The 24,361-nt window shown below is 50.1% G+C and overlaps 1 protein-coding gene across 1 annotated transcript in view; it reads left to right on the plus strand.

Moving 5' to 3' along the window:
- Positions 1-24,361, plus strand: part of CHAT (choline O-acetyltransferase) — a 55,281-nt gene that overhangs the window by 6,831 nt on the left and 24,089 nt on the right. The window contains exons 2-6 of the mRNA XM_070781951.1: positions 3,823-4,014; positions 4,615-4,733; positions 6,225-6,278; positions 9,871-10,051; positions 11,964-12,141. Coding sequence (XP_070638052.1) covers positions 3,823-4,014; positions 4,615-4,733; positions 6,225-6,278; positions 9,871-10,051; positions 11,964-12,141 — 724 coding nt within the window. The remainder of the gene's footprint in view (positions 1-3,822; positions 4,015-4,614; positions 4,734-6,224; positions 6,279-9,870; positions 10,052-11,963; positions 12,142-24,361) is intronic.

Consider the following 24,361-nt stretch of genomic DNA (forward strand, 5'->3'; position numbering starts at 1 on the left):
CCTTGTCTTCGGCAGTGGTTCACACCCTGAAGAGTGGCTTCTCTCTGGATTCTTACAAATCCACCTCTTTGTCTCTCAATGAATTTTTGCAATGAGACATCAGAGCCTGAGTTTCATTAGTTTTGGCTGGGCTTGAGTCCTGGGAGAGAACTGAAGGACAGGAGGAAAAAGCAGTGGGAAAAACGTGCCAAGGAATCCCCTTCATAGCCCGCCAGAAAATTTGCTAAATATCTGACCGGTGCTCAGTTTCACTGGTCTGAGCCTTGGCACAGAGAAGAGAAAGGACAGAAGAACCCCCACCGGCTTGGGTAACAGCTACTGGGGCCCAGCAGATAGCGCCTTTGGGACATGCTGAGGAGTAGCCTCTCCAGAGTCCCTAATTGTGCCCCCTGCCACCTGCCTGTTCGCGGGAGGTTCGAGGAAACAAGAAACGAGATTGTAAAGGTCCCTCCAGCCATAGGAGCGAGGACCTCTTACCTTAACCAGAGGTCTTCTGGAATCTGAGACTGGGCCGCGTGAGCTTTCTGCTGAGTTCGTTTTTCGCTGTCCCGGTTTCCAGCACGATGGGCCTTCCCCTGCGCTGGGTTTCTTCACCTTCCGCTTCTAGCGCGGGAGCTTTGCTGAGTTGGGCTCCTGCTGTGCTTGGCCTCTTCCGCGCGGAGGTTGTTTCAGCCAGGTTAAACCCGAGTCACGGCACCATAGATGTCACGCGAGTGTATGTTCCTCGGTTCTTTGTCTCGTCACAACAAAGATTTGGAGCGACGGACATTAAAGCCCTCGGCGCGTCACAGCTCTTGGGTCTTGGACAAACCGTGTTATAGCTCTTAGGCAAATCAGTGTTACAGCTCCATTTTATTTAGAAGATAGCAGGAGAGAGAGAGAGAGAGAGAGAGAGAGAGCGAGCGTGCACGCACGCGGGAGAGAGAGAGTCCATGATAAAGCGCTTTGGCTCCTCCTTTTATATGTTTTTCCTCCACCTGGGCCTGCCCTATGCAAATTGGGCTTAGCCAAGAGTGCTGTTTGTTCTGCCTGAAGTCTTCACTGTGGTCCTCGGACCTTCCTTTGACCTTCCTTGTCTTTTAGCCACCGCCATTTTGGACTCCTTTTCCCTATTCTACCTACCTAACAGTATTAAGTGGGACTGGCCTCCGAATCTTGCCTGGCACCTAGCCCTGTGCTCTCCTGGGCATGAACGCCAGCTACAACCCTGCCTCTAGTTTGCTGAGGAGGCTGGGAGGACCTGGCGGAGCTGGGAGTGTCTTCAGGGAATACGGAGGGAATGCTGACGGCTACCCTCAAAGCCAGGGAGAGTCCTTGATCTGGGCCAGGTACTCTCTTTTCTCTTGGCGCCTCCCGCTCTCCAAGTTCCACTTCCAATGGCTTTGAGCCCAGTGGAATTGCCTGAGGATGAGGCTGAATTCCCTGCTCTAAGCCTTGTCGCATCGCAGCCCCTGGAGCCTTAAGGCTCCAACTTCCCCGCTAGTTTGAGACAACGCCATCCTTCCCTGGGCAGGCATCCTCCTTCTGTATCATACTCACCTTCTAAAGTGAGTGTGCCACAGCTGTCTTCTTGACACCTCTTTACCCCAACCTGCACCCCAGGGCTTCATGTGAAAACTTGATCAGAACTTTCTGGCTTCTCTCTGTGAAACTGCTCATCAAGTTGTCTAGACAAACAGTCTGACAAATACTTCTGTTGTCTCTCCCTTTGGACTGCAGCTGCCTTGAGAGCAGGCTCTGTCTCTCCATTGTCCCTGAGTTCAGCCCAGGACCTGGCTCATATAAATTGCCCAGAAATGTTTATTGACCTAAGATCCCAGGACCCAAAGGCCCTCCTTTGTACAAGCCCCTGTCTCTGTACCCAGGCAAAGTCAGAAATCCATGAGAGTCTGGGCAGAACCCTGAGGGGCTGAGACATTTCAGCAGAGTTCCTGCTTCATTCCGTCTTCCACATCACTGATTCCCCAAGACCCGGGCTGAGTCACTGGCACAGCCCTGAAGAAGGGCAGCTCCAACCAGACCTGCTGCCACTTTTGCACAAGTCACCAGCTGGACTGGGCTTTCTATACGTGTTTCCCCACTCACCCACCACACGGATCCCCAAGACCCCAGGAGAGAGAAGAGGGTGGGGTCAGGGGGCTGGACCTGGCTCTCTGGGAGTGGGCTGGGCCACCGAGACTGCTGCCCAGACCCATCCTCAAGTGTTCCCCAGGGCAGCAGGAGCAGCCCATAGTTGGCAGTGCCACCCTTCTCCCTCCGCCTAGGGCAGTGAGCTCTAGAGGAACAGGCTCAGACAGGCGGATCCCCTTCTCTCATCTGGGCATGTGCTCCAGCTCACTCACACTCGCAGGGGGTGGGGGGTTCACCTCAGCCCCTGCAGCAGCGGGAGCAGAGCACAGGTAAGTACGCAGTGGACCCCCTTCACTGCACAGCCCAGCTGGGGTAGAAAATTCACTCCCTTTACCACCCCACAGAGGACAAACCCCGGAAAGAAGGCTGTCTGCTCTTTGCCAGCTTTGTAAAGTTTAGTCAATAATATGAAAAATCCTGGCTTCTCATTGTGACCGGCTAAGTGAGGAAGAATGAGAAGGATGGATGGAAAAGGAAGCAAGGACGAGAAAGGCCGAGGAGGAAGGAGCAGGAGGGCTGTCGGTGGGGTGGGGTGGGGGGGTTATTTCAGGGCCTGACTCTGCCACTGAATGTCTGGATGACTTTGGAGTAGTCTCTTCACTCTTAGGCCCTCAGTTTCCTCACGTGAAAACTGGACAAAAATTCCTGCCCAGGCTAAGCCATAGCCCTGTTGAACACACACGATTCCACAGTGATAGAGTTTGTTAACTGGGAAACCCACGTCAGGAGCACGTGGGTGAGGAGTTCTACTGAGATTCTCGAGATGCTTTGGGACCCCAGGAGTTATGGGTTTTCTCTTAGCAATCCCTTTGGAGGTAGAAGGATAGTCATATCATGACATTTTATGATGTGCCTAATGGGGCCAGTTGTTCTTCTTATTTACCTGTGCCCCTCTCAGGTAGGGATTGTTGTTTAAGTCCTGTGGATAAGGAAGCTGAAGCTTGGAGAGATTAAGAGTGGAAGAATCATCCCCCATCCCCGTCCCATGCCCACATGGAGCTAAACGCCCCTCCCTGGGTTTCATAACAGGGAGGGATTTAATAAGGAGTCCAGTGCACGAGTCACCCTCCCATATCATGAATATCAGACTATCATGCAGAATTCTGGTCATTAAGGCAGGCAGTGAGCTATTCCTCTCTCCATCTTTCACCTGTCCAAACCCCTCCATTAGAGTCACACCCTTTGGGCCCAGAGATCAGTTGGATTGTGGAGCCCCAGCTGGGAACAGCTCCTAAACTAAGAGTGGCCAGCAGTCAGTATCAATAACAGGACTGTTTCATCTTAGACTCATTCTTAATGGTTCATAAGCACTTTCACATCCATGATCACTTTGATCTTATAAGAAGTGGAGTTTCTTCCTCCCATTTTACAGGGGAGGAAACTGAGGCACAGAGGTAGGGGTGATTTGCCAGAGATCACACAGATGGCCAGCAGTTTGTTCTGTGTGGTGTCAGCACCAGAGTCTTCTCCTCTGCACTTGGTCCCCTGCTAGGGGCAGGGCTGAGGTGCGGGAAGAAGCAAACAGGCGTCTCCTCAGTTCACAGCCCTGCTGAGCTGAGCTCTAGAAACAGACAAGTCCCAGGGTAGGGAACAGGGATGGGCAGATGGAGGTAGACACAGGGGATCAGTCTGCGGACAGACGGGGGCCACACTTAAGGTCAGGCACAAGAACCTGTGAACCTTGTCTTCCAGGGGCTGCCCAAACTCCCTGTGCCCCCACTGCAGCAGACCCTGGCCACCTACCTGCGGTGCATGCAGCACCTGGTGCCCCAGGAGCAATTCAGGAGGAGCCAGGCCATCGTGCAGCAGTTTGGGGCCCCTGGCGGCCTTGGCGAGACCCTGCAGCAGAAGCTCCTAGAACGGCAGGAGAGGACTGCCAACTGGGTAAGAGCTGCTGGGGCAGCAGACGAGGAACCCATGGGGCAAGGGGCAGAAGCTAGATAAGAAGATAGAGGGATTTGGATAAGGGGCAGGTGGGTGACCAAGATGGGGCAGAGGGAGGGACAGGCATGGGAGAGACACAGAGGGATAGTAAGGGGCAAGGGTGAGAGGCTGAGAGGGGACAGATGCAGATAAAGATGGGGTTATGGGGAGAGACAGGGTACAGAGATGGCGGACAGATGGGGGCAGATGAGCACTAGGGTTGGGAGCAGCAGGGGTAGCATGAAGTCAGGGGCGAGGGATGAAAGGCAGGAATGAGACACTCATAAGATTGGGCAGGGGACACGATAGAGCGGCACACACGCAGGATGAACACTGAGAGGGAAGAAAGGAGATGGCGTTGGAGGAGGCTGAGCGACAGGCGGGACGGCTCAGGGAGCCACAAGTTCCAGCCCGTAACTGGGGCTTAGTGTATGTTTGTGGAATGAATGAATGATCTAGTGAAGGGTCCCCATTTCCCTTCCTGGATGCCAAGGTGGGAGTGATGTGTTCCCCAGGCAGGGTGTGTGTGGCCCCTGGGCATAATGGCACCCTCCTTGGCAGGTGTCCGAGTACTGGCTGAACGACATGTATCTCAACAATCGCCTGGCCCTGCCTGTCAACTCCAGCCCAGCTGTGATCTTTGCCCGGCAGCACTTCCAAGACACCAATGACCAGTTAAGGTGAGGACACCAGGCTCCCGGGCTCATAGCTTGGGAGTCTGCCTGGAGGAGGGGGCCTGGCCCCACCCCCAGGAAGGAGAGGCTGAAGCTTGTGCCTTGGCTGAGCTTTCTGAGGCCAAATGGCCCTGAGACAGTGGCCATCCAGGCCAAGGGGTCAAAGGAAGAGTAGGTGAGGGGCACGTGGGTAACACACACGGGGTCTTCCTCAGGTATATCTATTTGGGGTGCAGTGGGATGGGGCGGGGAGGTCATGGGCCCCAGGTGCCCCCATGGCAGTCTGGCCTGGCTGAGGTCCTGGAAGGAAATCTGTAGTCTCTTGATCCTGCCGGTGCTTGAAGCTGGGGCTTGCCACTGGGATGTGCGGCCCCAGTCTGATTCAGAGGCCTCTGCTCCCTGCAGCCCCCAGCTCTGAGCAGAGGTTCCCGGGGAGTGGGAATGGCTCCTTCCCGCCAGCCACCACCAGAGTGTCTGCCATCTGCTGCAATTTCAGAGCTCACTGAGCCGCTAGAACGGCCTATGGGTGCGCTGATGACTGCGACAGAGGGGCCATTTATGCAGGAGTGGAGCAGGGCGGAGGGTCTCTCAGAGCCAAACCCAGGTCTCTGGCCTCAAGACCAAAATGTGGCACAGCGTGGGGACAGTTCAGAGGGAGGAAATAAAAACACGAGGCAGGCTGCACCTTGGCCTCTGATCCAGGCTGGAAGACCCCCGCCCCCTCCTTCTTCACCCAGCCCAAGCAACCTGCTGGCTGGAGGGGGAGGGGGTTCGGGAGCCTTCCCCCTTCCCCTACAGCTGGGCATTCCCTGGACAAAGGAAATATGTGGACAGATGAATGACTTCTGTATACAGTTCTCAAAATTGCGTTGAAGCGGGGTGTTTTCCTCCTGAGGCAATTAAGCCAGGTTCATTGTCCATGGGCAGTTAAGATGACAGGGTCCCATGGTAAGGTTTTCTGGTGACTTTTTTCTAGCCGACAGCACCTGGCTTTCTTTTACATTAGCACTAAGGAGACCAAATTACTGACTTTTCCTGGGAGATTGGATCTCCCAGAACCCTGGGATTTTGGCCCAGTCCAGTCCCAGCACAGGCGTTCCCCTGGAAGAACACCGCCCCTAATGGTCTAGCCTCCTCCTGCCTGCCCCGTGGCCTCTCCTGGCTTCCTCTCCCTCCTCCTCTCGTTCACCTTCCGATTTCCTCTCCTCCCCCAAGTTCTCTCCTCAGGACCATTTTTAGTCTGTGTTTGTGAAGGTTTGTGCAGGAAACTGACAGCCTGGGGGTAGGGATGGGGCAGCAGGAACCCTAGCTGATTACTGCACCGTTAGGGCCAGTCATCTGGTGGGTGGCCCATGAGCATGGGAGAGACTAGAGGAGCAGGGAAGGACGGGGAGGGGGAGAGAGAAAGAGGAGGAAAGAATGAAAGAAGAAGGGGGAGAGGAGGGAGGGCCCCTGGGCCCCAGAGAGGAGAGACTAAGGCCTCATCTCTCTGCGCAGGTTTGCAGCCGACCTCATCTCCGGCGTGCTCAGCTACAAGACCCTGCTGGACAGGTAGGACTGAGCCCCCCTGGGAAGGGCAGTGCCCTCTTCATCTGGCTCCTGCCACACTAGCCAAGGAGCTCGTGGAGGCAGGGACCGTGTCTTTTCTCAGCTCTGTGTTCCCGGCTTCTGTCACTGAGCAGATGACCCCCTGCACATCTCGAACATCAGAACAACCTTTTGAACTCTGACACCTACAACACATGATGTGGCAACCTGGAGTGAGTAATCACTCTGGTTACTATAGACTCCTGCGTGTCAAACGGAAATAATAACGGTGGCCGCCTCTTGGGGCTGCGCCACTGTCCTGTGAGATGATGCCTGGGAGGCTTTTGGCCCTAAGCCAGGCACAGCAGCTCTCTGTGCATTTGTGTGCTTCTGCTCCCCACCAGACCTCCCTCGCTGGGTCTCCAGGCCTTCCAGCTGCTGCCTCCCCGTGATGTTTTCTTGTTGTCTCTCCTCCTCACCAGGAGCTCTCTGCCACCCCCCAGAACTCAGTGCTGATGACCCTCCGACTGATTTCAGAGAATCTCATCCTTTACCTTGTCCGGCTGAGCAGCAGGGCGAGAATGGCCTAGGCCCCCCCCCACAACTTTGTACCTGTCCGTCACTGACAGTCTAGACCCCAGACGCCCACGTGTGTGTGTGCACACTCGCACGGACACACATACCCATACACGTCCACATGTAAGCTCCCACATCTAATCGCTGTAAGGGTTATAAAGCTAGAGCTTTATGCCATTGCTCAAGGGCCTGCTTTGGACCCTTCCTTCATTCACTCATTTATTCATCTGCCCACTTTTCTTTTTTAAAGCAATTTTTTCTAACTGGAGGAAAAGTGCCTTCCAGTATTGTTTGGTTTCTCCTATTCAAGAACGCAAGTCAGCCATAATTATACGTATATCACCTCCCTCCCACTCACACCGCCCCCAGGTCGTCGCGGAGCTCCGGGCTGGGCTCCCTGTGCTCCGCAGCAGCTTCTCCCCAGCTGTCTGCATGGCAGTGCGTGTATGTCTGTGCTACTCTCTCCATTCGCCCCACTGTCTCCCCACCCCACTGTGCCTGTGAGTTTATCCTCTACATCTGCGTCTCTGTCCCTCCCTGCAAATAGGTTCATCAATAGCATCTTTCTAGGTTCTGTGTATATGTGTTATTACACTGAATTTGTTTTCTTTTTCTGACCGACTTCACGCTGTATCACAGGCTCTAACTTCATCCACCTCACTAGAACTGACTCAAGGTCATTCTTTTTTATTATGCCTGATAATATTCCATTGTTTCTATGTGTCACAGCTTCTTTATCCGTTCATCTGTCGATGGACATCTAGGTTGCTTCCAAGTCCTAGCTACTGTAAACAGAGCCACTGTGAACTTTGGAGTACATGTCTTTTTCAATTATAGTTTTCTCAGAGTATATGCCCAATGGTGCTATTGCTGAGTCATATGATAGTTTTTTGTCCCTAGTTTTTAAACAAATCCCCATACTGTTCTCCATAGTGGCTGTATCAATTTACATTCCCACCAGCAGTGCGAGAGGGTTCCCTTTTTTCCACATCCCCTCCAGCATTTATTGTTTGCCGATTTTTTTCACTTTTAAAATTGATGCTGGAAAGATGAAGGGAAATAAGGCCCCATCCCTGTCTTCAAAAGGTTCTCAGACTATCTAGCGAAACAGACACATAAACAGCACCAAATACAACTGCGTCCATCCTCTCTGAGCCCCTCACTCGTGTCTGACCCCCTGACATCCCCACCAGGGCACCTCCTAGTCACTGCAAACTGAGTCATCCCCAGCGGACCCCCGGGCCCCCTCCCACGGCCCAGCAGGCTCTTTACCTCGTCCTGCCGTCTCAGTAAACGTGCTGCACAACCCCGGGGTGAATCCAGGATCCTGTAAGTCACCCATGGTATCTTTCTCTCTCGCCTGCTCATCTAGTCCAAGCTCAGGGATATCACACTCCCTCCAGAACCCATATTTACACCCTCCTCTTATTCCCATCACCCTCCCCAGGCCCGTCACCTTCCCAGCAGCCCACAGCCTCCTTCCCGTGACCGGCTTCCACCTGTTCTCCACCTGGAACCGGGGCCATTATGGCAACAAAGCGGATCAGATCATGCCCCTGAGGGCTCTCACTGCCCCAAGAATGAAATGGCACCGACTTCTGCTGACAAAGAGGCCACAGGCCTCCCCGCTTCTCTGTCCATCTCTTTACTCAGCTTTAACTGGCTTCCTTTCATCTTTGACCAGTGTTCCTCAAACAATCTATGGTGAAGGGCCAATATATATTTTATTTAGTGAAATGTTTTTGAAAGTGAAAGTGTTAGTTGCTCAGTCTTGCCCAACTCTTTGCAACCCCGTGGACTGTAACCCACCAGGCTCCTCTGTCTGTGGAATTTTCCAGGCAAAAATACTGGGGTAGGTTGCCATTTCCTACTCTAGGGGATCTTTCTGACCCAGGGATCGAATCCAAGTCTCCTGAATTGCAGGCAGCTTTTTTTCTATCTGAGCCACCAACTGAATTAGCAGAAAACCGGTATATAGATACAAGACACAAGAACTCTAGTTTTATTGTTGGAGTTAGCACAAATAAACGTCCTCTGTCAAGTTCTTACAAGTTTCTGAAAGCTCCCCCTGGAGTCCCACAACCAGCCTATCATCAGCTGGTCATTCCAGTTCAATCTGACACCCACACTTGGAGCAGCAGGACAGTGGGATGCTCCGCCCAGCCCGCCTGGGCCTCACTCTGCCCCAGCTCACCTCGTGGCTGCCTCTTGACCCCAGGGCTCGGCTTTCAAGTCTGATCCTCAGTGAGACCACCCCTGGTCGCTCCTGGTCCCTGCCCTCCCAGTTGCTGTCCCCTCACCGCATCTTGCTGCCTGCCTGCTTCTTTGCGCCCTTACATATCCCAGATCTGGGCCCCGTCAGAACAGGAAACTCAGCTCTTGTTTGCACCTGCTCCCCAGATGCTCCAATGGTGCCTGGTCCAGGAGACTGCTCAGTCACATTTGTTGGCTGAAAGGAAGGAAGAAGGGAGGGAGGAAGGGAGGGAAGAAGAGGCAGAAAGAGAGAGAGAAAAAAAAAAGGAGGAAGAGGAAGGGAGGTTGACTGTGGAGGAGAGGGTGAAACAGGAAGAGGAAAGACAGAGGGAGAGAGAGTGAGAAGGAGGAAGAAGAGGAAGTCAGGGAGGAGGAGGAAGGAAGGAAGTACCTGAGACATGCTGAGATCATAGGAGAAAGAGAGCTTTCCACCTTGAACTCAAAGGAGGCTTCTGGAAGAGCTGATGAAGGAGTAAGCTCTCAAAAGAGTGAAGGGGGTCTTCTAAACAGATCAGTTGAGTGCAGGGCTGAGGGTGAAGGCGTGCCAAGCAGAGCAGCAGTGGCAAAGGCCCAGAGTGGCCAGATCTGTACCTGCCCGTGTCGTGCATGAGGCTGGAGTGAGGGAGACTAATGGAGGCCGGAGAACACGAGGGTCTCCCTGGGGCACTCCGCTACTGTAGAAAATGGGAATCTAGCTCTTGAACGGCCATCATCATGCAGTTCTGGCGTCAAGTTAGAGTAGAACCGATTTTGATTCCCAGCCTCTCTTCCCTCCCTCCCCCACCAGCCACTCCATCCCCACCGACTGTGCTAAGGGCCAGCTATCAGGGCAGCCGCTCTGTATGAAGCAATACTACGGGCTTTTCTCCTCCTACCGGCTCCCCGGCCACACCCAGGACACGCTGGTGGCCCAGAAGAGCAGTGTCATGCCCGAGCCGGAGCACGTCATCGTGGCCTGCTGCAACCAGGTAAGCGGCCCCTTGCTCCTGCAGCTTCTCGGGCCTGGGGAGGGGTGCACATTCTTCATCCCTTCCTGCCTCTCCAGGGGTTCAGCCCCCTCCCAGAGTCACACGGTGAGCTGGGCAGGGTGGCCCCGAAATGGGGTCTCCTGATTTCTGTCCGTCCCATTTCTCTCCACTGGTTGGATTTTAAGAAGGAGGAGCGTCGTCAGTCGAGATGCCTTTGGTAGGCTCCCATTTCAGTCCTGTCCAGCCAAGTCAGGTCCAATGAACTGCCTGGATGGACTGAGGGTCGTCAATGAGACCCAGCATGTCTTCAGCCCTTCCACATGCAGTCACCCAGGTCGTGGCCTTCCTGGAGACCACACACAGATGGACAGCTTACAGACTGACTGTCTGGGCATCCACGTCCAGGTGGGCCTGGTATCTGTCATCCCATCTGATCTTAGGATGACCTTGCAGAGGAGGCCTTGGATCTCCATTTGACGCATGAGGAGATGAGACTTAGGTTAAGTGGCTTGTCCAAGGGTGAGAAGGACTCCTCCGTCTGCCCATGTCACAAGCCCACGCTCTATGCCCTGCAGCTCTGGTCCTCAGACTGGGCTCCAGGGAAACAAAAGAGCCTGTGGGGGCCCCGGGGATGCCAGACAGTGTACTTCATATACTGAGGCTCCACATAAAAATTTCATCTGATGAAAAGCTGTTTGTTTTCATTAAAATCCGTTTGTTTTCATTAAAACCCAACTTTGACACCCACCCAGGGGCTCCCCTGGTATTTTTTTCTATAGTCTTTTCTTCTTAGGTTCATTTGACATTTTCCGTCTAAATTGGGAGCCCTAAGTTTGCCAACAAAAGATGGCTGTTCCCAGGTTGGAAGCCCACCTGACACCTGGCTGGCCACAAGACAAGAAGCTTTCTCCACCTTTATTCAAAAGTCAAACCCAGAATATCCCAGCGCCCCCCCGCCCCGCCCTGCCACACACACACACACCATAGTATCCATCCCTCCCAGAAATGCTAAGACTCCCGCTCTGAACCAAACCACCTGTATGCGGCTCAGGGCGTGGGGCCAGCACACGCCAATCAGCAGAGAAGGGACCTTGACCTGGGACTGTGACTAGAACCCTTTACAATGCTGAGGCTCTAGCTGCGAAATCACTGAGTGCCGGTTCACAGGCCTCACCTACAGAGCTCACGCGAGTACACGTGGATAGGTACACATGCACGCGTGGAGCATTTCGTGTGGTGTTCTTCCATTTTAATCTTTCTCTGCATATTTTTTGCTGCCATTTTTTTCTCCACTCACCAGTGTGTTTGAAATCTATCCCTGTAGCTGTATCTAGAGCTAGTTCATTCCTTTTAACTGCTGGATAGACATGCATTGGACAGGTGCTCCACGTTTTACTTAACCATTCCCTTCCTGCAGAACATTTGGGCTCTCTCTACCAATTTTCTACTGCAAACAAGGTTGATATGCACATTCCTTTATATGTCTCCCAGGGCACAAGTATATGTTTCTCTAAGCCTTAGACTAAAGTATGCATTTATAAGAGCAGTTACTGAATCATCGGGCACGCACCGTTTTCAGTTTTGATTGACACAGCCCCCCAACAGCAAGCAGATGTATCAATTTCCACTCAGTTTCCCACAAACGTAATGGTTTTACATCAAATAGGAACTGTAGAAAAGAAACACTCTCTTTAGTTAAGTTTAATCTGGCCTTTGATCTGGGAGAGCTTGGAGTCCAGCACAGTTGACAGTGTCGGGCTGGTCCCCACGTTGTGGCTCTTCTGAACCGTCGATACCTTGGGAACCAGGGGCCTGAGTGCCCCCCGTCCTGCTCCCACATGGAGGCTCAGGGAAGGCCTGACGTCTAGGGCGGGCTGCCCTGAGTGAAGTCTTTGACCTGTTTCCCCCACAGTTCTTTGTCTTGGATGTTGTGATTAATTTCCGCCGTCTCAGTGAGGGGGATCTGTTCACTCAGTTGAGAAAGATAGTCAGAATGGCTTCCAACGAGGATGAACGCTTGCCTCCAATCGGCCTGCTGACGTCAGACGGGAGGAGCGAGTGGACTGAGGCCAGGACGGTCCTCATGAAAGGTTAGCAGCAGCGCCCAGCACGTCTCCATGCTCATCTCATCCTCACACCCATTGGCCTCCCTCCCTCCAGGGGTGTACCTCATCCCCATTTGCCATAGTGTGGGAAGCTCAGGCCTCCTTCCAGTCCAGGACCCAATGGCATATCCTGCAGTTGGCCTGCGGTCAGCTGAAGGCATCTTTTGTACCCATGTAATTCATCTGACGGCATGCTGACTTTCTGGGTGAGGCTGACTAGACCCGGAATCCGAGGATGTCTGGGAGCATGGTTGGGGGCAAGGTTTTTGAGTTGAAGGAAGGCCAGCTGCAGTGAAGCAGTGGTGTTTTACTGGTGGGCAAGGAAGGTGCTCATTTCCGGGATCTGAGTTGCTGGGAGAGTTGTCAGGTAGGGGTTTGGGATGGGCCCACCTCTGGAAGGGTAGTTGGCTGCCTCCTTCACGTGATTTCTTGGTCCCAGAATTCTTCATCTTCAAGCTGATCTTATCCTTCTGGCTGCTGCTCTTAAGAAAGTTTCTAAGCTTTCCCATAAGAAATCCAGCAACAGTCTTACATTTTTCAAATTGTCCTTCTGGAAACTACTTTTCAAACCCAAAGCGAGCCCTGTTCTCAGGAACTGGGTGGAGAGTCTTGCTTTCTTGCCTACATTCCCAGAAGAAGGGTGGGACATCTTTGAGCCTCTGTCTGCCCCTTGGGCTTTCATTCCAGCCAGGTGACCATTCAGAGTTCTTGAGTGTCTGTAAGCTGAGGACCTGGGCTAGGCCTGGGTGTGTAAGGGACAAAAAGGATGGAGCCCTTGGCCTTGAGCAGCCCCCTCGATAGGAATCGGGGATGGATTCAAGTACATAGTAATGCAGTGTCTACCCACGTAAGGCAGTAGAGCCAGTAGCTACCAAATAAATGCTCCAGGACTTCAGAGAGGGGAGGGAGCCCTTCTAATTGGGAGGCTTTTGAAAGGCTTTGAGGAAAGAGGTGGGAATTGAACAAAACCCTGTGACATGAGAGGGACAGGAGGGAGGGACAGTGTCCAGGCAGGCAGACCAACTGCAGGCAGAGTTAACCGCCCAGCAGGGCCATATCTGACCTGCCCAGTACCGTGAGGAGAGCAGTCTGGCCGGCAAAGATGGCTGTGCTAGACGTACCGGGAGAACGAGAAGGTGATGAGGCTTGACCGTCCAGCAGCAGGCACGTCCTTCTCCCTAGAAAGCTCTTCTTCCAGGGCTGGCTGGCTCCTTGCACTGTTCCAAGCTCAGCTTAGGGGTTCACCCCAGACTCTCCTGGAATATCCCCCACCTCTCCCCAGCACACTCTGCCCCTTGTCCTGTTTTTCATCTTGGTTGCATTTCTTACTCTCTGAAGTCAGTTTTTTGTCTGTTTGATTCATGCTGATTATCTGTCCCTTTCCCACACCGCCACCCAAGTCTGTAAAACCCAGGATGACAGGGGCCTTACCTGGCTTAACTTCTGAATCTGCTGCCCCAAACACAGTTAATCCCCAGTCATGCTTGTTAAATAAAGGAATGAAGGACACTAAGGATACTGGGCCCCAGACTTATTTCCCACTTACCACTTAATTTCCTTTCATTCAGTTGTTGGGCACCTTCCAGTGCTTGGTCTTAAATTGGAGGCTGTGTGGATCACAGGTAGGTGCCAGAGGTGACCCTGTTCTTACCAACCTAATGGCCATGTGGGAGAATTAATAAGTTATAATTTGAAAGTGAGTTAATTCCCTCAGGAGACCATGGTATAATCAAATCCTACTCTTCTCCCCTCCAGGGACAGAGACAGGCATCAGAAGAATTGCCTCTGCTTCCAGGAGGCTTCCCACTTTATTAGCAGGCCAGGCCCAAGCCATCACCCCGCACGACTGACCAGGATTGCCTTGGGGTCTGAGTGCCTGGGTGCGCTAATCGGAATTAATTTGTTAATGGCACTTGATCTGGCTTTCTGAATGGAAGTGCTGTTTCCAAAGGAAGCTGACAGAAAGGAGGAGAGTGCACACACGGCTTCGCTCTGGAAATCTGATTAATCCAGTTAGCACTGGCTGTGTCATCTGCACAGCGGGAATCTGATCCTTCACTGAGCTCTCCTCTCTGGAGCGCCCCTTCCCATGGAAGGAAAATGGGGAAACCACTTAGGAAATGATTTGAGTGTTAAAGTGAAAGATTCAGGCAGCTTGGGCTAGAGTTGAGAGTGAAGATGGAAAGATGGAAAGACATAGGTGGGGTCTAGAGAAGTTTCAAAGTGGAAGCAACAATAAGGAAAAGAGGATGAGCTTTTTTTTTTAATAAGTTTATTAGAAATTTATTTCTTTTATTGGAGTATAATTTACAATATTATGTTAGTTTCTGCTGTACAACAAAAGTGAGTCAGCTATATGTATGTAATGTCTGCTCCCTCTTGAGCCTGCCTCCCACCCTCTCCATCCCAGCCCTCTGGGCCATCACAGAGCGAGAGCTGAGCTCCCTGTGCTGCGCAGCAGCTCCCACTCGCTGTCTGTCTCACATCAGAGCCTATGTACGTCAGTGCCACTCTCTTTATTCCTTCCACCCTCCTAGAAAAATGGTTCTGATGAGCCTATTTGCAGGGCAAGCATAGAGACACAGATGTAGACAGTGGACTTGTGGACACAAGGGAGCCCTAGGTTTTTGATGTGAGCCTCTGAGTAGGTGGTGGGACCGTTCACTGAGATGAGAACCAGCCGAGGATGGTTCTCAATGCTGCAGGGAGAAGTCCTCTCCCCGTGTGCCAGGGAGGCGGCGCCTCGAGCCATCTAAGTAGAGACGTCAAGTTAGATCTATGTGTCTGGAGCTCAAGGGAGAGGTCGGTACAGAGATATAAATTTGAGAGCCATCAGCACAGAAGTGATATTTAAAGTCATGGACCTTGATGAGATCATCTGGAAACAGAAGATGGGGCCTTGGAGGTCAGTAGAAAAAGATGCAAAGAGGATAGAGAAAGAGCAGCCTGTGAAGTCAAGACGAAACCAGGAGATGAGTCACAAAGATCCAAGAGAGAAGGAGAGAGCCGCCAACTACCTCGGATGCTGCTGAGAACTCTCGGGAAAATGGGACAGAGAGGAGACTCTGGGCTTAGCAACCCTAAGTCAGCCATGACCTTCACCAAAGTCAGACCAGAGTACTAGACAGGGGGGAAGGTGTATGCGGGTGGAAGGCATCCCAGAGTAGGAAGAAACTGGTAATGAGACAGTCACTGAGCAGAATCAGTTAAGGGTGGATGGTTCTTTTCAGACATTTTGGTACTAGAAGGAGCAGAAAACCAGGAGTGATTGGAGGAGGATGGGGGTCAAGGGAAGTGTTTTTAGTAGGAGAGGCAAGTGCATGGAAATGATCCAGTAAGTGAAATTGTTAGTGAGGAGAGAGGAGACAAATGGAGGGCTGGGATGCTTGCAAAGGCAAAAGGAGATGGAACACAGAGAATCAGAGACCTTTGACTGATACAGGGAAACTGAACCTGGCCTGAGGCCAGCAGAGCCATGTTGAGGGGGGTTCTGGAGGCAGAAGAGAATGTGTGATACAGCCTCATGGGAAGTGAGAAAGACAACCTGCTCAGGAAACTTGCTGAGATTCATGGACTGTATTGAGCTCATATTTGAGGGCCATACACTTTAGCATTATTTTGCAATCCCCCCTCTCCCCCACATACAACATTGAGGTGCTGAGGTTCAGGCAAGGAGAAGGTGGGTTGCTGAGTTCAGCCAAGGTCAGTGAGTATAACTGAGGGAGAGAAGGCGGGTGTGGAGGGGAATGGCTACAGTGCTGGAATCTGAACTGAGTGAGCAGGTGCGTTGGTCTGCTCAGGCTGCCACAGCAACCTACTACACACCCTTGTGGGGCTTAGACAACAGCCATTCATCTTCTCCCACTTCCAGAGCCTGGAAGTCCAAGGTCAAGGTGTCAACAGAGGGGTTTCTTCTGAGGCGTTTCTCCTTGACCAGGATGGCTGTCTCCTCCCTGTATCTTTACATTTGTCTTCCCTCTATGTGCAAGGATGGCTGTGTTCTCATCTCTTTTTCTTATAAGGACACCAGTCATGTTGGATTAAGGTCCCACCCCAGTGACCTCATTTTAATTACCTGTATAAAGACCCCCATCTCCAAATATAGTCCCTGGGACAGGGGTTAGACTTCAACTTAGGGATTTTGCGGGGGGACACAGTTTAGCCCATCATAGGAGGGAAGTGAAAGATGGAGGCGGGTGGTGGAGAGTGGAAATAGGCAGTGGGGCCGAAGGGTCCTGGAGTGAGTGGTCCTCGTCAGTGAGACGAGCTGCAGTGGGAGGTGACAGTGTGTGAGGCGGGAATCAGTGTGTGAAGCGGGAGTCAGAGTGGTCAAGGTGTGGGGAGCTTGAGCTGATGCTCCAGAGGGGCTTGGGTCTTGGTAGTGATATGCCTCCAGATGTGGTGGTAGGAGTAGGTGCTGAGTTTGACTGTCAAAGGTGAGAGGTCAAAGGGCCGAGAGAGGAGGATGCCAGCCGGGCCACGCACAGGGTGTTCAGGCTACCGAAAGGATGATGGGAGTGGTGATGGTGAGGAAGAGCTTGAGCCAGGTCCTGGTGGTTGGACATTGTGAGGAGGCCAGAGGAGCACAGCAACAAGGAGGATAACGCGTGGGGGGAGGAGGAAAGCCCACCGGCTGCAGCTCCACAGAGAGAGCCGGAGGGTAGGGCGAGTCATTCAGAGCTGGGAGGGGTGCCCCCTGCCCATCTGCTGCTGGGCTGAGTGTGAGGGAAGATGACAGTCCTCGAGGAGGGGGTGCAAGGAAGTGGGCCCTCAGAGGGAGCAGCCTTCAGTTGCGGCAAAGGCTGAACAGAACACTTTCAAAGAAGGTTAACAGGGCAAGGGGAGAGCCAGTCAAGCACTGTGGAGAGTCCAGGAAGGAGGAGAGGAGAGCAGGGGAGGATCAGGTCCACCCAGGGGACACTGGAGTATCAGGGGTGGGAGCGCTGGGGAGGGCGGCCGTTGTTGGAAATGACGCTCCCAGAGCGCTAACCTCTGCAAAGCCTCTCTCTCTCCTGGTTCCAGGAGCAGCTGCTGACTGTGGTGAGGCCTGGGGTCTTCCTGGCTCTCGGGAGAACCGCCGCTAACACTGGAAAATGGGTTGAGCTTTCCAGGGCATCTCAGCTGAAGTCCCAAGGTCTCTACCTCCCTTCCAGAGACGCCAGCAGAGACCAGTGCCCATGGGCACTGGGCCCAGGCTGGCATTATGCAGTAGAAAGTTTCAGCCAAGCTGAGCTCCACTTGTCCTGGTGGCTGCCTAGACCAGGAAGCCTGAGCTCAGACAAAATTCCCCCTTGAATTTCCACGGGGTCAGCTGACACCCACAGGGGCGGTTGATTGCATCAACCCGCTCTCCTTCCAGTGATGGCCCCTGATCCCCCAACCAGCTTGGCCCCCTCTGTAAGCTCCCAGGCTGCCCAGCCTGACCCTTTGCCAGGACATTGAGAGGGTGGAGCTCGCAGAGGTCCAGGAACGGCCAGTGGGATGCAGTCCACATTGAGGGACCTCCAGCGGGGAGCTGAGGGCTACAAGACCTGCGAAGACTGTCTCTGCCCCTGGGATTTGCTATCTTGCTGGGGAGACTAGAATAAATGGAATCGTCAGGACAAGAGCAGGCAGGATAAAACCAAAGGGAAGGTCTCCCTTAGGAGTCCTGTGGGAATTTGGGGGCCTCACCCCTCTGCATCCTGTGCTAAGTGAGACTTGAGGCTAAACCAAGGTGGGTTGAGGTCAGTGTGGCTGGGGCTAGTTGACAATATGAGGGTCATCCAGAGAGCTCAAAAAAAAAAAAAAAAATTCAGAAAACCAAACCAGATTCTTGGGTCCTGGTGATTTTCCAGTGGCATTGGAATGAGGCTAAGGAATTCACATTATTAAAGCACCCTCAGGTACAGTCCAGGTTGGAACCCACTTATTCAGACGTTAGCAGCCACCATGCATGGAGGTTCCCCTTATTGCTGGGCCCTGTCCTGGCTGCTTTCTGTCCCTTGCTGCTGCAAGTCTTCAGAACAGCCTGTGAGGTGAGACTTGCACCCCCACGAGCAGAGGAGGCTGTGTCTCCCACAGGTTAGGTGGAGGGTGGTGGAGCCGGGAGTGACCAGGGAACATCTGTCTCCCCAACCTGACATCTTCAGGGCCTGGCACTCGGGGGTGAGATTTGGGCCTCAGGAGGGCTGTGTGCATCCTCTCAGGACCTCCCTCCGCACCCAAGTGAAGCTATGGCCTTCCTGAACCCGGGAGGAGCCAACACCGTTATCCTGGTCTAGAAATTTAATTAGACATCCAGCCCTGAGTCTGGAAGACTACAGCACTTGTCAATTTGCAGGAAAAGGATCGCCAGCTAGGAGATCCGCCCCTCTGCTGGCTCGCCTGCCCGGGTGCAGTGCAGCTCCTGTGAACAGACTTTGGAAGCAGATGCCTTCGTTTGCACAGTCCCGTAAATATTTATTCCCAGCAGCCAATTAGAGCTGAGCCACAGCTTTCAAGGAGGGAACTGACAGAAGGTTGCTGTGTCTGCAGAGGGCCTCTTCGGTCATGGTTTACAAGACCCACTCGGGATGGGGCGTCTTGCTCTTTAAATATTGTTATCCAGAGATAGGCAAGCCTGCTGATTTTAAAACCAATTACACATTAGCAATAACAGCCTCTCTGATTTAATTGCCCCAGAAATATCTCCTGGCTCTTGAAGCTGAATGCTGTTTTCTTTCTTTGGGCCAACCCCTCCCTCTCATAGTGGAAGCGTGAAGGCTTTCCTGGTTGAGAGCAGCCAGACAGGGAGAGGCCTCTGGTCCAAGGCAAGAGGTCTGGGCTTGACTGGCCCCTCGCTGAGGTTCTGGAGTCTGGCTCCTTAGGCCCAGATGGGGAGGTGGCAGCCCATCTAAGGGATGCAAAGTTGGTGTTCCGTGCCTGCTGCACAGAGGGCGATCACTAAGGATACCTCTTATTAGATTCAGGGAAACACTCTGGGGATGTTCTCCCAAGCCCAAAACCACCCTGAAAAAATCCAGTGAGCTGAAAATGGACTTGTGTGGATGGGCACTGCTCTTGCAGTCAGTGACCTCAGACTGAATGGCTATCGTCCTGGTGTGGAGCCCTGACTCTTGCTGACTCTGGGGAGCTCTTTTGCCTCCCCCAGGCTCCCCAAACGCCACATGCCCTGCATGGACACACTCCAGACTCCTCTGCTCTTTCATTTCTCCCTCTGTGCCATCTTTCTGGCCCTCACTTTCCATTTCACGGGCAGCACTGTGCTGTTTGGTTTCAAGGCAGCTGAGAGGTTGTGGGTTTTGGGTTTGTTTGTATTTCCTGCCTTTCTCCACATACCACCCCTCCCCTAATTCTGAAATTCTGAAAGTATGATAGCTCTTTAAATCTGTCTTTGTGGGAAGGGTAGCTGGAACCCAGAGGGAAGAGCAGTTCTTGGCTACTGACTTCTTTTTTAAAAAAATTAAATTAAACTTCTTTGGAGATAATTATAGACGCACATGCACTTGTATGAAATAAACGCTTGTACCGTTCAGCCTCCCCACCCCCACCCCGCAGGGAGTGGTAACATCTTGCAAATCTTCCAGTATCACAACCAGGACACTGAGGTTGATACAGTCAAGACAGAGAACATTTCCATCCCCACAAGGACCCCTGATGTCCCTTTACAGCTGCACCTACTTTCCCTCCAACTCCAGCCCTCCTTAATCCCTAGCAACCACTAATCCATCCTTCATTTCTAGGATGTTGTTTCAAGAATGTCATATAAATGGAATCATGCAGCATGTGACTTTCTGAGATTGGCTTTTTTGCTCAGTATAATACTCTGGAGAGACCCATCCCGGTTGTTGTATGTGTGAATAGTTCATTCTGTATTCCACAATTTGGATGTTTCAACATAAGTGATGTAACCATCCACCCATTGAAGGACGTCTGAGTTGTGTCTACTTTTTGGCTACTACAAATAAGCTACTGTGAATACATGCATAGGTTTTTGTGTGATCATAAGTTTTCGTTTCAAAGAAAATGTTCAGGAATGAAATTGTAGGTCATATGATATTTGCATGCTTCGTTTTACAGGAAACCATGAAAGTGTTTTTTAGAGTGACTTTACCATTTTACTTGGAGAAGGCAGTGGCACCCCACTCCAGTACTCCTGCCTGGAAAATCCCATGGATGGAGGAGCCTGGTGGGCTGCAGTCCATGGGGTCGCTGAGGGTCAGACACGATGAGTGACTTCACTTTCACTTTTCACTTTTCATGCATTGGAGAAGGAAATGGCAACCCACTCCAGTGGTCTTGCCTGGAGAATCCCAGGGACGGGGGAGCCTGGTGGGCTGCCGTCTATGGGGTCGCACAGAGTCGGACACGACTGAAGCGACTCAGCAGCAGCAACAACCATTTTACTTACCCATCAGCAATGCATGAATGATCCAGTTTCTCTTCATTGTCATTATTTTTTATTTTTTATTGCCCTCTGGTAGGTGTGCAGTGATCTTATTGTTGTTGTAATTTACATTTCACTGATGACTAATGATGTTGAATATTTTTTCATGTGCTAATTTTCCCTCTATATCTCAACTTTTGGGAAATATCATTTCACGTCTTCTGCTCATTTTCTAATTGGATTGTTTGGGGCTTAGGTTTCAGGTTTTGGATTTTTTTTACTGTGAGTTCTGAGAGCTGCTTATATAGTCTTTACTAACCTTTTATTGGATATGTGGCTTTATATTTTCTCCCAATCTGAGCTTATCTTTTCATCTTCTTAGCAGGGTGTTTCACTGAAGAAATGTTTTTAGTTTTGATGAAGTCCAATTTATCAGTTTTTTTCTTTTGTGGGTCATACATTTGGCAACAAGCCTAAGAATTACATGTCTAGTCCTAATATCCCAAAGATGAATTTTTCCTAAAAGTTTTATAACATTGTCCATTTAAGCTGACAATCTATTTTGTGCTAATTTTTTGTAAGGTATCAGATTTTTATCCAAGGTTTTCAGGGAGGGATACCTATGGATGTACAGATGTTCCAGTAATATTTGCTGAAAAAGCCATCCTTCCTCCATTAAATTACTTTTGCACCTTTGTCAAAATCAATTGGGCATATTTGTTAGTCTATTTTGGGGTTTTCTATTCTCTGCCATTGATCTATATGTTAATCTGTCTGCCAGCACTGCACGTTCTTCGCTATGTGATAAGTCTTTAAATTGGATACACTGATTCCTCCAACTTTATTCTTTTTAAAAATTGTTTTAGCTATTCTAGTTCCTTTGCCTTTTCACACAGATTTTAGAATAATCTTGCAGTCTACAGATGCAAAAAGTCCTGCTGGGCTTTTGATGGGAGCTGGTTGAGCCTGTGCACCAACCTGGGGAGAACTGGCATCTTCACCACACTGAGTTTTCCCATGCACGAACATGATACATCTCTCCACTTACTTAGATCTTCGATTTTTCGCACTGGGTGTCTTGTAGTTTCTTTGTATAAGCCCTGCATGCTTTTGTCACATTTACGCTGGAGAATGTGTTTCATTGCGCACGGTCTGAACGACGCTGCGTTCTCACTCTCGGTCATGTCTTTGTCGCTGGTATTGGGTTTTTGTATGTTTATTTTATATCCTGTGAACTTCTAACTCATCTATTAGTTCTAGGTGGGGTTTTCTGGGGGTAGATTCCTTATGATTTTCTACACAGATCATGTCATATGAAAACAGGCAGTTTTTTCTTGTTGATATTTTTCTTTTTATTCCCTTTTCTTGCCTTTTGGTGTGGCCAGACCTTCCAGTACTAGTTGAACAGCAGTGGTAAGGATGGGTATCCTTTCTTGTTCCTTATCTTAGGGGCAAGGCATACAGTCTTTTCACCCTTAAGTATATTAGCTATATGCATTTTTGTTTTGGGTAGATTCTTTTCATGAAGTTGAGGAAGTTCCACTCTATTCCTAGTTTTCTGAGATTTTATCATGATAAGATGTTGAATTTTGTAACTTGTACTTCATCAATTGATCTAATCATGTGATTTTTCAATAGCGTGTTAATACTGTGGATTACATCAGTTGATTTTCAAATACGGAATCAGGTTTGCCTCCCTGGAACGAGCCCCACTTGGTCACAGTACATAGTTTTTACATGTTGCTTAATTCTATTTGCTGATACATTGTTAGCTCTCTTTGTTTCTATATTAATGAGGGTTATTTGTCTGTAGCTGGTTGTTTTTTTTTCGTGTGTGTGGTGTGTGTGTGTGTTTATGGGTGGTGGTGGTTGTTTTTTTTTTTATGGGTGGTTTATGGGCTTTGTCTGGTTTTGGTGTCATGGTAACACTGGGTTCCTAAAATGAATTGGGAAGTGTTCGCTGTTCTTATATTGTCTGGAAGAAATTGTATAGACTGGGGTTAATTCTCCCCTAAATGTTTGGTAGAATTCTCTAGTGAAACCTTTAGGGCCTGGAGATTTGGGTGAGGAGGGGAAACTTTAAACTTACAAATTTAATTTCCTTAATAATTACGGGGCTCTCCAAATTATTTGTTCACATTTTGTGCATGTGGTGGTTTATACTTTTTAAGTGATTAGTGCATTTCATCCAAGTTGTCAAATTCATGTCTGTAGAGTGGTTCATAGTATTTTCTTAATATCCTTTTGATGTCTGCAAGATCCATAGTGATGTCTCTGTTTAATTCCTAGTATTGTGTCTTTTCTTTCATTTTTCTTTGTTAGTCTTGCCAGGGATTTGATTGAATTTTTAAAGGAACCAGTTTTCTTTCCATTATTTTATTTTTTTCCTATTTTCAATTTCACTGATTTCTACTCTTTGTTATTCCCTTCTTCCTACTTGCTTTGGGTTTATTTTGCCTTTTTTCACTAATATTTTAAGGTGAGAGCTTATATTACTCATTTAAGTCTTCCCCCTGTTCTAATGTCAGCATTTGTGTTACACATTTCCGTCTTAACAAAGCTTTAGTTGTGTCTCATAAATTTTGATATGGTATATTTTTGTTTTCATTCATTTCAATGTTTGCTTTTTAATTTCTTTAAATTTCTTCCTTGATCCATAGATTATCTGGAAGAGTGTTGTTTACTTTCCAAATGTTTGAAAATTTTTCTTTTATTTTTCTGTTATTTAAAAGAAAAGCTTGATTCCAGTGGTCAGGGAACACATTTTTGCATAATATCAATTATTTTCAATTTGTTGAGGGTTTTCATGGCCTAAGATATGGTCTACTGTGGCATATATGTCACAGGGGCGCTTGAAGAGAAGCATTCTGCTGCTGATGGTGAAGTGTTCTGTATACATCAGTTAGATTCTGTTGGTTGATGGTGTTGCTAAGTTCTTTGATATCCTTGCTGACATTCTGTGGTTGTTCTGTTAAGTATCAAGAGAGGTGTATCCGAGTCTCCAAATTATGGATTTGTCTATTTCTTCCTTCAGTTCTGTTAATTCTAGTTTCAAAAAATAACAGAGCTATGTTTGGTTGATACACATTTAGATGTGTATACACAAGATGATGTCATCTTGACATCAAGACTGATCCATTTGTTTTATGTAATATCCCTCAATATCTCAATACCTCTTGTATCAATACCTGTCTCTGAAGTTTACTCAAATCTGATGTTAATTTGTCCACTCCTGCTTTACTTTCATTAATATTTGCTTGATACGTCTTTTTCCTTTTCCTTTCAGCCAGCTTCTATCATTATATTTGATGTGAGTTTCCTGAAGATAGAATGTAGCTTGGATATACATTTATTGGCATCCTCATAGCCTCTAGGGGCTGGGAGTGTAAAGATCACCATGAGCCATAGAGTAGAGAAGGACTGGAGAGATGCGATGGCAGAGTTTCCTCCCAAAAGGGGCTATGATTCCTTTGTCTGCAGAGTAAAGATGCTCAGCTGCGCCTGACAAATGTTTAGAAGCTCTTAAGTATCTGAGAGGAGCCCAGCGCCTCCCTCCCCAGACTGTGTGAGGCAGGACAGTAGAAGTCTGATGTGGGTCCTTTTCCCAGGGACTAGACCAGAGAAGGCAAGTGTCCCAGAGAGGGCTGTGTGTGTGTGTGCGTGTGCACAGGTGGGTGTGCTGGGGATCGGCACCTGAGAGGTCTGCAGACCTCCAAAGGCAGAGCTGCTGTGTTCATTTTCTCTTCGCTCACCTTAGTCACAGACTGGAAACTTTCAACCTCGAGCAGAAGCTCTAGGGTCCTCCAAGGCTCATGGCCTCTGGAATTTCTGCATCTC

This window comes from Bos indicus, chromosome 28 (assembly GCF_029378745.1).
Source record: "Bos indicus isolate NIAB-ARS_2022 breed Sahiwal x Tharparkar chromosome 28, NIAB-ARS_B.indTharparkar_mat_pri_1.0, whole genome shotgun sequence".
Lineage (NCBI taxonomy): Eukaryota > Metazoa > Chordata > Mammalia > Artiodactyla > Bovidae > Bos > Bos indicus.